At 42.3% G+C, this 13,111-nt stretch overlaps 1 protein-coding gene across 1 annotated transcript in view; it reads right to left on the reverse strand.

The window, feature by feature from the left end:
- Positions 1–5,926: 5,926 nt before the first annotated feature.
- The window catches only part of KCNT2 (potassium sodium-activated channel subfamily T member 2), a 131,545-nt gene continuing 124,360 nt past the window's right edge, over positions 5,927–13,111 (reverse strand). The window contains exons 28-30 of the mRNA XM_068140886.1: positions 12,801–13,101; positions 11,431–11,515; positions 5,927–10,124 (exon numbers count right to left, since the gene is read on the reverse strand). Coding sequence (XP_067996987.1) covers positions 10,013–10,124; positions 11,431–11,515; positions 12,801–13,101 — 498 coding nt within the window. The 3' untranslated portion in view covers positions 5,927–10,012. The remainder of the gene's footprint in view (positions 10,125–11,430; positions 11,516–12,800; positions 13,102–13,111) is intronic.

Below are 13,111 nucleotides of genomic sequence, written 5' to 3' on the forward strand. Positions count from 1 at the left end.
ATGACTGAGTGGGCCAACTGGCTGGATTAATTGAATAGCTGAGGAAAAAAATAACACCAACCTTTAACTTTGCAGGAACCTTATCAAAACGTCACTCATGTTGCAAATACATCAACCAAAGCTGAAGTGAGAAAGTGAGTATACAATGTGTGCATCCCTACTGTCATTTGATGAGTATACATTACAGTCTTTAATAATTAAAGAACGTTAAATGAATCACATGTCTTCCTGTGGTGAAAATAACCTTTTCTGCATTTGCTCAGCAAAAAAAACCAACCCAAAATATACTTCCTTTCAGAATTTCATATTTAGAGATCAAGGTTATGTACTGAGTTTTGGTTTTTCTTCTTGGTAAGCAGGTTTTTTTCTATGTGTTGTCCACAGAATACAAAGATTTGAACCATTTAGAGAGAGAATCCAGATAAAAGCATGAGTCTTGGTTAAAATGACCAACAATGAAAACCTCTGTGCCATCTTCTAACTCTATGTGATGTGCCAGCAATATCTTAGCTGATCTGCCCTGACATAGAGGTAAGGATTAGATTGTACTTTTCATCCCTACAATTAGAGAAAGCCCTGAGCAGCCTGCTTTTAGCAGGAGGGATGGGGACTAGAGACTTCCTGAGCTTCCTTTCAAACAGCATTATCCTATTATTGTATGATGTGATATGATTATAGGAATTTACCTGAGGCATGCTGAGGTTCTGAATGACTGCAGTGGCATATGGAGGAGAAGCAAGACATAGTTCAGTAATAATAATTCTTACTGAGAAAGGACTTTCTTCAGGATACTGCCTATTAAAGCTGACAATACTTAACGATGCAAATTCTCCAATTAAGTCCAAAGAAAGAGTGCTTACTTGGAGAAGTTTACTGAGTGTGTCCAATTGATACACTTACTACGACTCTGCAGTTAGAATGAAGTGGGCTCTAGCAAACAAGAATGTGTATCTGGCAGGGAAAAACAGAACAAATCATTAAATACTGCTTTGTTTCTGCAATATGTTCTAAGCCCGTTCAAAATATTTTCCTCTGTCCCCAGCGCAATAAAGGCTCTTTAAAAAAGAATGAGATTGGATTCTGTGTTAATACAAAAGCACTTGAGATTCGTGTTTATATTGCTGTGCATTGGGGAAATCTTTAAATTGTAGTTTGCAGATGAAATCAACATGCCCTGTGTAGGAAATGGCGCTAGTTGTTTAAGGCTGTTTGCAGACACAGGTGAGTTTTCTGATTGGGGATGATTTACAAATGGCCCTGGCAGAGATTGTGAGCACTGTGGCAGATGTTTGGGCTGCATAGTTCTTTCTTCTTCAGTACAATTGTTTGTTTTTTTTTCAAGAAAGCCTTAATTATATCAGAAGCTGCTGTAGGTGGAAGGGTACTGGAAAAATAACTTTTCTGCATCAGGATCTTGTGCTCAGGTAAGACTAATCTCAGGAAATACAAGCCCAAGAAGATTAATGTCTTTCATTTCTGATGCTGGCTGGTAAAAAATGTAATATATTTTGCATGCAGAAGTAATTTAAAGCTATGTCTGAAAAAGGTAACTGATAATTGGATTTTGTTATTGCCTTTATGGTTGCTGGCATGTTGTTTGCTGTTCTGCCTGTCAGTACACAGAACTAAAATCAGTTGTACTTTAGATTTGTTGTCTTGATCTTTATCTTGTGGACTTCTGTACTTTAGAAGATGTTGGAGAAGGGTATAAAACCTTAGGTCAAGTTTTATCTGATTTAAACCAACCATTTGTGTAATTTACTGTATAGATATATTCCCCTTGGCCACCTTTTATTTCAGTGCAGTTTTAGATTTTTAATGGATGCATTCATCCAAAGTACAGAAGAAAACAAACACCACTACAAACTGATAAAGAAGTAATCTCTTGCCTCAGATATGATATTGATTTGCACTCATAACAGGGGTTGTTTTCCAAACATTTAGGTAACATTTTCAGGTCAGACAACATTTATCAACATTTTCAAAGCCTGAGAGCTCTTCTCAGGCTGCAGTATAGTGGCCCCTTCCTTCTAGACATACAGATTTGAAGAGGTCAGCCTGGAAACAGGTTGCTTGAGAGAGAACAATATTTGGTATGACCTAGTCACTGCAAAGCATAGCTAAAGTGAAGTGATTGTCAGGTATGCTGAATGTCTGAAAGGCTCCTGGATGATTTGAATTCTTTGGTCTCTGTTTCCATTTAACAAAAAGCTTATGTTAGCTTATCTGAATTGATTGGTCTTCAGCTGTATAGAACCCCTCATTTATTCAAACTGCCAAATTCCTTAAATGCTTTTAGAAGATGTTTATTGCCTCTACGGTAATGTGAGGGTGGCCATGCAAACCGCAGCTCTTCAAATGGCAATAATGAAATGATTGAGGATTACATACAAAACTCATGTGTAGCTGTAATATTGTTGAAGTCAAATCTCTAATAAATGAGCATCCTAGCCTCATTAACACATCTTTGAAAACCTCACAGCATTACCTGGAATCATAGATTAGTATCCATAGCAAGACCAACCTCCAGGGATATCTGAATCCATAGGCTAGCGATAATGCTGCTTTTGCGCAACAGGAACAGCCCAGAAAAACGAAGCTAGTCTACTGGCAGCAGAGCTGAACAATAATCCTAGATTAAGAGGAGAAGGATGTGGAGATGTCTTAGGTGAGAGAGAGGGGGAAAAAAAAAATTAAGCAAGGAATTGGAGACTGGTGGAGTTATTGTGGACAACAGGGCCATCACAAATGTGATCCTGTGGTGCAGTAAATCCCTACCCTATCATAGAATCGATAAGGCTGGAAAAGACCTCAAAGATCATCAAGTCCAACCTGTCACCCAAAACCTCATGACTAACTAAGCCATGGCTTCAAGTGCCACGTCCAATTACCTCTTGAACATCTCCAGGGACAGCGACACCACTACCTCCCTGGACAGTCCATTCCAATGGGCAATCACTCTTTCTGTGAAGAACTTTCTCCTCACCTCAAGCCTAAACTTCCCCTGGTGAAGTTTGAGACTCTGTCCTCTTGTTCTGGTGCTGGTTGTCTGAGAGAAGACAGCAACCCCCACCTGGCTACAAACTTCTTTCAGGTAGTAGTAGACAGCAAGAAGGTCTCCCCCAAGCTTTCTCTTCTTCAGGCTAAACAACCCCAGCTCCCTCAGCCTCTCCTCACAGGGCGTGTGCTCCAAATCCCTCACCAGCTTTGTTGCCCTTCTCTGGACACATTCCAGCAAATCAACATCTTTCCTAAACTGAGGGGCCCAGAACTGGACACAGGACTCAAAGTGTGGGCTAAGCAGTGCTGAGTAAAGGGGCACAATGACTTCACTGCTCCTGCAGGCCATACTGTTCCTGATCCAGGCCAGGATGCCATTGGCCTTCTTGGCTGCCTGGGCACACAGCTGGCTCATGTTCAGCCAGCTGTCAACCAGTACCCCCAGGTCCCTTTCTGCATGGCTGCTCTCCAGCCACTCTGACCCCAGCCTGTAGCACTGCATGGGGTTGCTGTGGCCAAGGTGTAGAACCCTGCAATTAGATGTGTTGAATCTGATGCCCTGGAACTCTGCCCATCTGTCCAGCCTGTCAAGGTCCCTCTGCAGAGCTCTCCCACCCTCTAACAGATCAACACCTGCGCCCATCTTGGTGTCGCCTGCAGACTTACTGATGACTGACTCAATCCCCTCATCTAGATCATCAATGAAGATATTGAATAGGACTAGTGACTGGCTGCCAGCTGGATGTGGCACCATTCACCACCACTCTCTGGGCACGGCCCTCCAGCCAGTTCCTAACCCAGCAGAGTGCTGCTGTCCAATCAGACCCCTGGTAGGCTCACGTAACAGCTATCCTCTATACATTCTAGGAACCTTCTGGACTGCCTCCTCTCTGCTGAGTTAAGTTCCCAGCAGATATCTGGCAGGTTAAAGTCACCCACAAGGACAAGGTCTGATGATCTTGAGACAGCCTCCAGTTGCTTATAGAATATTTCATCTGCCTCTTCATCCTGGTTGGGTGGTCTATAACAGACTCCAATCAGGATATCAGTTTTGTTAACTCTCCCTCTGATTTTAACCCACAGACACTCAATCCTTTCATCCTCAACCTCAAGTTCTGTGGCACCAAGAGATTCCCTAATATACAGGGCCACCCCTCCTCCTCTTCTCCCTCGCCTGTCTCTGCTGAAGAGCTTGTAACCACCCATTGCAGCACTCCAATCATGTGAATCATCCCACCATGTTTCTGTAATGGCAACTGCATCATAGTTTTCCTGGTGAACCAAGACTTCCAGTTCCTCTTGTTTGTTACCCATACTGTGTGCATTGGTATACATGCACTTCAGCTGGGCTGCTGATTTCTCATCTAACTCTAGTTTATGTTCCTCTCTCTCCTCTCCAGAGAGACTGGTTTAATCACCCACCCCCTTCAAACCTAGTTTAAAGCCCTCCCAACTCTAGTGCTAGAGCACTCTTGCCCTTTCTAGATAGATTCACCCCATCTAGGTCCGGCAGGTGAGGTGCGGTAAAAGTTGCCCCTTGATCAAAGAACCCAAAATTCCACTGCTGGCACCATCCCCTGAGCCATTTGTTGATGGCATGGGTTCTCCTGTTCCTTTCACTGTACACCCCTGCCGCTGAGGGAACTGAGCAAAACACTACTTGAGCTCCCGCCCCGTCAATCGTCTGAGGGCCTTGAATTCCTTTTTGATTGTCCTGGTGTCCTTCTTATCAATCTCGTTGCTTCCAGCTTGGATTACCAGCAATGGGTAATAGCCAGAGGGCTGGATTAGCTTTGGTAGTCTCCTGGTAATGTCCCTTACCTGGCCCCCAGGTAGGTAGCAGACTTCCCTGGGGGTGGGTCAGGACGACATATGAGTCCCTCTGTTCCCCTCAGGAGAGAGTCACCACCAACAATCCCCCTCCTCTTTTTCCTTATGGCACTAGTCCTGATGGTTGGTGGGGACTGATTTGCTTTAGGCATCCCCTCCGATGGTTCCTCTTCTGCCTTCTCATCCACATTGCTCTCAACCTGCAGGGCCTCATACTTACTGTGCAAGGACAACAGGGGAGGCGAAGAGGGCCAGGATGGATTCCCCATGCTTCTCCTAACAGGGGCCTGTACCCCTCCCCACCTTTTTCCAGGGTTGTCTCCCTCAACAGGGGAGGTCTGTAGAGCCTGCTCCCACATATCTAACTTCTTTTCACATTCCCTTATAGCCCTGAACCTTGATATTTCATCCTTTAGCTCGGTCACCAGACTGAGAAGATAATTCACTTGGTCACACCTCACACAGGTGTTGTCTCCATCACCCTCCATTCCAAGTGCCAGGCTCCAGCACTCTCTGCAGCTGGCAGCCTGGACACCTGTGTGCTTGTGCATGGGCTCTGTCTGGATACCTAGTTTTTCTAGTAGCCTTTGGTCAAGTCGTTGCCATGGCTGGATCCCTTCAGGCAGGCAAGATTAAGTTTAGGGTTTCTACTGTTTATATATATATTCCACCTTACTATTACATTTTGTCCAAGCTACCACAGAGGTTTCTGCGCAGTCGGCTGACCCAGCACATGCCACTAGCTGCAGTCCGGCCCGAAGGCAGCTCTCTTGCCAACATGAGGTCGCGTGGCTCAGCCCAGCCGCGTTCAAATTTCCCGCGTCTGACATCACAATCCCGAGCTGGCATGCAAGAGGACAACCCTACCAGTCCTCGCTGTCTGCTGAGCTCCTTCCACCCCAAAAAGCCCCAAAAAGCAACCAAAATAGAGATCTCTCAGCTCAAGCATGCTGGTGCTGGTCCTGAGGCAGCTCTGTTGCCAAAATGGCCACGTAACAGGGACAGCTACACTTCACCCAGGACAGCGAGTGGGGCCCTGTTCTGCAGCCTCTGAATACAAAATGTATCTTCTACATCAAGCACAAGGAACAGTGGCTGAAAACATCTTTAGACATTTATCCAGTCTATGTCTGTTTCCAAGTGGCTGTCTCTCATACAGTATCAAGAATACACAACAATGTTTTATACAGATTGCTTTATTTTATAAATTCTGCATTTAGATCATTGCCTTCAAAAAGTATTATTTTTTATATATAACCTTGTACAACTTGATGCCACTACACAGTGCCTTTTTTTTTAAATACTCATTCATTTCCAGGTTGTAGTGACTGATTGCCCTCAAATATCAAGTGGAATTCAATGCAGCAAAAACCTCATGCATCAGTGCCCCAAAATTGCAGAACAATCACTGCCAGCCCTAGCTGCCTAGAAACTAGAGAATTGTGTTACTTTGGGTTCTCCTCGTGTCATTTCAGTTTTCCTCCACTACTGAAGCCTGAGATCTATTTGTTCTTTAGCATTTGACTGGTGCACTGGTAAACAAAGACATAGAAGAAATATCCAGTAATATATTTCTGTATACTTTTAAAGTTGTTAAATGGTAATTGCTGTAGGAAGTTTGTAGGAGGGGAAACATGTATGCTGGGAAATACCTGTTCCTTTAATTGCCAAATCAAAATGTCCCCAGAACTTCACTAATTCATTCTACTGCAGGTTTTAAAACCCCAAACTGTATGCTTTTTACTTCTGCTTGTGAATTAATGCAGGTTCTGGAGCTGGTTAAGGAAACACACTGCATTCCATCAACTTGCTTTTTGTGACTTGCTATTGCAGACTAGAAGACACATTTCCATAGGCAGATCACATTTTCCTGGAAAACTCCCTTGTGAGAATGAAGTAATTACTATGTCCTAGTACTTTCTTCAGTGGGATTGTGACTTTGGATACCAGATTGCTTGGCACTTGTTACGGTAGTGTTGGGCAAGATGGACATCTTTGAGTTATTGGTAGAAATCAGGAGGAAAAAAAAATGCAGTGAAGTACAGACTGAAATAATTCTTATCAACTCTTCTCTTCAACAGTCATTTGGACCCGCTGATGTAGAACTTCATCATCCCTCCCCCAGCAATCTCCCCAGAGATTACTGTTCCTTAATCTGGTGTCTAACTAGATTAGTATTGTTTCTGAGAAGGAAGTGTGTGGACGTAAGATTGCATGTAGGATGACTGTTCAAGACTCGCCTCCCTGGTCACTGCAGGGATGTAGAATAGAATAGAACAAACCAGGTTGGAAGAGACCTTCAGGATCATTGTGTCCAACCCATCAACTAATCCAACCCACCTAAACAACTAAACCATGGCACCAAGCACCCCATCAAGCCTCCGAATGTATGCACTGTCTCGTTCACAGTTAATGCAGGGGTGATTCTTGAAAGGTCTAAATCCCACTAGAATGGGGGCTGCTTGTGAAGCTGTTCTAGAGGAAGCAGAGCACTTCTGCTTTCAACATGAAAGGTAGTATATTTTGAGTAACTCATCTTTGTGGTATGTTAACCTGATCTGGTTGGATGTCCCTGCTTACTGCAGGGGTATCAGACTAAATGACCTTTAGAGGTCCCTTCCAACCAAGTGCACTCTGTGATTATTCATGGGTTATTAGAACTTCTGCTTCATAAGAAGCTTTTGTTAGTTTTTATTACCTTGCTTATCTTGCCTTAAGGTTTTGAGGAGAACCAAATATTTGTTCTGAAAGATTGCATTCCATTCTCGTGTCACCACATTTAGAAACTGCAAGAGTTTCCAGCTGTCTTTGTGTTTGCTTTAGCAAATCTTCTGGGGCTAATGAGCAATTAGAAATTCATTAAGCCTGGAGAAATATCAGGTCAAGCTAGATATTACTATTCAACTCTAGCCGAGCAGCAATTCTGCTGAGTTGGCTGGAAACATGGCTACACCTGACTGCTTGTTTCTACTACTTTATAGGTTGTTAAGTGTGAGGCATTAAGCCCTAGATTTAGATCCTCGTGGCATAGAGTCCTTAAATATATGGTGGGTACAACAGGCAATGTACAGGGAATGCCTTTGAGTAGCGTGTGCCCTGCACTAAAAGCAGCGTCTGGCTTGCCATCTGAGGAGTAGGCATGCTTCTGGCATCCTGTCTGCCTACTTGAGACTGTCAGAAAGGGCCGTGGTATGAAACAAAGGATCCTCCTAGATTCTGGAGTGAACATTTGTAAGGTACTTGTATTTTTAAAAAAATTATTCAACTGGACTGCAGTCTTCTCACTGAAAGCATTAAAAATAGCAAGTTATTCACACTGCACACGCAGTCTCTTCTGGCACAACTTCTGTGACAGGTCTTGGCTGAGATCCTGTACTACACACATTCTTCTCTTTTATTGAAATGCCTGTAGACTTCAGCCTGCACAACTGTTTCAGTTGTTTCTTTCATTTCCCCCATCCCCCTCCAATACTTTGTCTTTGTCTGTGAGTAATTTGAGAAATGAATACTGCGTGTGGAAAAATACTGAACAATAAATGGACTCCATGCAGAATCATTGAAACCCTTCTGATCCCTGATGGTACTTTAATGTCACTAGAAAAACACTGCTGAGATACCTTTCTTTCCAGTTAATCTTTTTCCTCTTAGAACTGATACTCTTGGCCTTCTGATGGGTTTAGTCTACTCCAGACCTCTGTAGCCTTTTTTGTGTGTGTAATTGTGGGTTTAGGATTTCTAATACACAATGTAGAACAGATTAATTAGCCTCTGGAAGAATTAAAAGGAAAGGAGGGAATAATAGCAGATTTGCTCTCCTTCCTAACATGAATGTGACCAAATAATATAGAAGAGAATATGAACAGTTTTGACTGAATTTTTGTACATAGAGGACATCATGAAACTCAAAATTGTTTTTGCTTTGTAGACCACCTGCCAAATTTCTTGTACCAGTCCTATATGGGTAATTATAACAGCAGAGTTTCTACCTTAAGCAGGCTCTTCCCTCTGTGACAGATAGCAAAGCTAGAAGGTAATTTTGAAAGATCAGGTAAAGGCATGCTTAATTCTGTAGGAAGCTGAACCAATTGTGGCCTTTTTGTCCGTGTAGACTGGAGATTCTGTAGCAACTTCAGATGTGTCATACGTGAGCAAATGCCTTAATGCTAAAACAGGGTCTTCAAATCCATGGCGCCTTTGCACCTAACATGGTGTTGCATTCGTTTTATGGAATAGATTATTAATTGCTTTACTTTTCAGTGTTGATAGGTAATTTAATGTGAAGACATCACATCTGAGTAATCTGCGTGACTGGGCATGTACATACTTTGGGCAATTGCAGTTCTGGCATATTCCTGGCAATGGGAAGGATATGTGGTGTGACTTGGTCCCTGGAGGGGTGCCCTCACTTTTGTATCTGTCTACTCAGGTTTCTTTCACCGGAGCTACCGCTGTTTGCAGCTTCATACAGGTAGCATCTTCTCACTTTTTGCAAACATGGAGAGTTGCCTGTGTGAGATGAGGAGGGTTTTCCTCCAGGTGGCTTCCTGAGCCAATTTTTCAGTGCATATGCCTCCCATCTCAACTGTTACAGTGTGACTAGGCTGTGCCATTAAACTTGATCTGTGTAAACCCAGAGAACTGACACTCAAGTCCCGGAGGTTAAATGGGACTCAAACCAGCCTGCTGTGATCTAAATGGATGACAGGCTGAGATTGAAAATGTTTTCAAAATCTGTATTCTTGACACACAAGGCCATGTTGGAGGCTTTAGGTATTCATATCTTCCCTACTCCAAATGATGGTCTCTCTATGGGAGTCAGCTAATCTTTCCTGACATAGGGTAGAAGCTTAGTCACTGACATGCTGTCACCTTGATAAATATGCTTAGAAACACCTAAGCAAAACACATGATGGAATCTGTCACTTTTAAAATAATTTGTTCATATTGGTTAAATAGTAGGAGGTGTCAGAATTCTCTTAAGCTGACAAAGTTCAACTATCATATTGAACAGGCCACAAGCCTGCAAATCCCTTAAATCAGTTTCTAGACACCACATTTCAGTCACTTACCCACTGTCATTTTTTTCTAAAATCTGAATAAAATTCACCACTCAGTTGTCAAAATGGCCAATGGAAACAACCAACATGTATAAAACTCCCTTAATTTTGTGATGAGTTGCATATCAAAGCTGTGTTTCCTCCCTGGTGTCTTGCCCCACTGTACTGCAGAAGCTGTCTTTTTGGCTGGGTGCTGTATTTGGAACATAAGCCAAAGGATCAGGTCGGATCAAGTATCTATAAAAAGAAATTATAACTCTTATTAAAAAGACTTAATGTGAGTTAAAGATAAAATAAGTACATACAGTTGTAATGTTGAAAAGATCTGAGGAATTTTGTGAGAACACAGTGGATAATTCTTGTCACTGTGCTCAATAAATAAAAAGGTTGATGTTGACATTCTTCGCCTGGAGATGAACTTTTAAGAATTTCTAGTAAATCCAGAGTCTGCTCTGTTCATCAAATCCAAATGAAGTTTGTTTAAACACATGAAAAATCTTTTCTTGCTTGATTTTTTTTTTTTTTAATAGTAAAATTTAGGTGTTTGTGTTTCTTTTTAGAGTAACTAAACAAAAGTCTTGTACCTGAAATATGTAATTCACAAGTACTACATCAGGATTAATTCTGTAGCAAGTAGATCACAGTATCTCTTGAGTAAAATTGAACAAGACTTTCATAATGATAAACATTGATAAAATTTTAGGCAGCTCAGAAATATGATAAACAACATAATAATAGTAACAATAAAGATGATAATATGATAAATAACAAATAAATAACTGCCCTGATAGCACAGCTACCAAATCTCAGTGGTCATATTCTTCCCTTAGGCATGGCTAGAGCACTACTGCACAGGAAATTCTTATGTGTGCTCTTTGGATCTTACTGCAGACTGCTGAAATTTGGAACTCCCAGTTTCAGCTCTTGGAACTGAAACTGCAACTCTGAATTGGATGTTTTACAAGGCACTGTCAACACCAGCCTCAGAGCTAATAGGGAGAGTGTTAATCTCCAGGAAAAAAACCAAAAACAACCAACCAAACACAAAGGAACAAATAGCCACTAGTGAAGTTTTGAGATTTGTTATTTTGGTTGGGTTTTTGTTCTTGTTTTGTGGTTGGTTGTGGTGGTGTTGCTGGGGGGAAGGGTTGTTGACTTTTTTTAATAAGAAAAGGACGAGTGACAGCAAGAAAATGTATTGTACTAATCCTGGAATGAAAGAGAACAAAGAGTGTTACTGCCAGCTCCATTTGAAAGTACATCATGGCTCAAGATATTAAATGTTTTGGGACAAAAATCTCCTGGCTATAAAACCGAAGTGCTGCTATTGAATGCCCACTTCTTAAGGCACATAGGCTAGATAGAAATATGGAGTTATTAAGGTGAAGTCTGAAAATATTACTTGAAATATAAGTGCTTTTGTTTTAATTGTTCAATAAAGACAGTGAGATCATTCATTGTCCTTTAAGCTCCATCAGGCAGAAATTGCAAACAAGTAATTTTGCAGACCATTTTTGTTTGTTTGTTTTGTGCTTGAACTTACACTATATCATTCAGCTCTAATCTTGTGTCTGGAGAAGGGTTGATCAAGATGTAAGAAAGGGTATTCTGATGATCATTCATTTCATCTAGAGGACAAAAAAAAAAAAGCAGCATACCAAATTAATTATATTTACAAGCAACTCATGAAAAGTATGATTTCTGACAAAGTAATTTGAGAAAAGATCAACAAGTGTCAGGTGATAAAGTCACTTCAAGTAAGTTTAGCAACTTAGTTCCAATTCCAGTACAGTTGAAAAGATCTGACATAGTATGTTTTGAGTTATCAGCTCTCAAAGTATCTTATCATTTTCTAAATGTTCTAAACCAGTTCTTTTGTATCTTTCAGTAACAGTAATTCTGAATGCAACCCAATTTTAATGTGATTTTATAAAATGAATCTTAAATATCATTCAGTTCCAACCCTCCTTGCCGTGGGACACCTTCCACTAGGTCAGCCTGGCCTTGCACATTTCCAGGGAGGGGACATCCACAACTTCTCTGGGCAGCCTGTTCCAGTGCCTCTCCACTCTCACAGTAAAGAATTTCTTCCTAAGATCTAATCTAAATCTACCTTCCCTCACTTCAAAACCATTACCTCTCATCCTGTCACTACACTCCCTGAGAAAGAGGAGTCCCTCCCCACCTTGCCTGGAGGCCCCCTCTGAGTACCAAAAGGCTGCAACAAGGAGGTTTTCCTACAGCCTTCTTTCCTCTAGGCTGAATAATTCCAGATCTCTCACTCTGTTCTCATAGGGAAGGTGCTCCAGCCCACTGATCATATTTGTGGCCCTCCTTGGGCAGGTCCATGTCTCTCCTATGCTGATGGCCCCAGAGCTGGACACAGTAGTCCTGATGGGATCTCACCAGAGTAGAGCAGGTTGGCAGAATCATTTCCCTCCACCTGCTGGCCATGCTTCTTTTGATGTAGCCCAGGACGTGATTTGCTTTCTGGACTGCAAGTGCACACTCCTGGTTCACATACTGTTTTTCATTCACCTGTATCCTCCACAGGACTGCTCCAAATTCACTCATCTGCCAGCATGGATTTGTGCTCAGGATTGCCCTCACCCCTACGCCGGACCTTGTGCTTGACCATGTTGAACTTCATGGAGTTTGAATCCATGACAGAATGAGGGGGAAGGCCTTTGAGCTGGAAGAGGATACATTTAGATTGGATAATAGGAAGGTTGTGGATGCCCCCTCCTTGGAAGTGGTCTATTGGAAAGTTTCCCTAGGGGGACCTATGTCAGGGAGGATTAAAACTAGTTTATTTTTAAGGTCCCTTCCAATCCAAACCATGCTATATTTCTATGAATCCGTCATGCAGTTTATGCCTATTGATTTATTTCATACGCATCATTGTAACTATACCATATCCTGCTGGAGAAAGGCCCAGGTGCTTCATTCTGTTTTTCACAAGTTCAGCCAGCTCCTGTCTTTCTGATCTCCTGTAAAGGTTCATTCGCTGCTGGCTTATCTTCTCAGCTGTTTTCCCAGAGTGCCTTGGTACCCTCCTGCTGAGGCGCCGGGCCCACTGCATGCTCTTTCTCCGCAGCAAGGGGTGATCGGACTGATCGCTAGATGTTGAGTTGCGGTGATTGCTACGGTAACTCGTCTGCTCTTTGGTGTCTTTAGTGTCTTCCCATTCTTCCACACTGATAGAGATTTGAGACTTGAAAGAA

This window comes from Melanerpes formicivorus, unplaced genomic scaffold (assembly GCF_026170545.1).
Source record: "Melanerpes formicivorus ecotype bairdi unplaced genomic scaffold, bMelFor1.0.p_v2 SCAF_7, whole genome shotgun sequence".
Classification (NCBI taxonomy): Eukaryota; Metazoa; Chordata; class Aves; order Piciformes; family Picidae; genus Melanerpes; species Melanerpes formicivorus.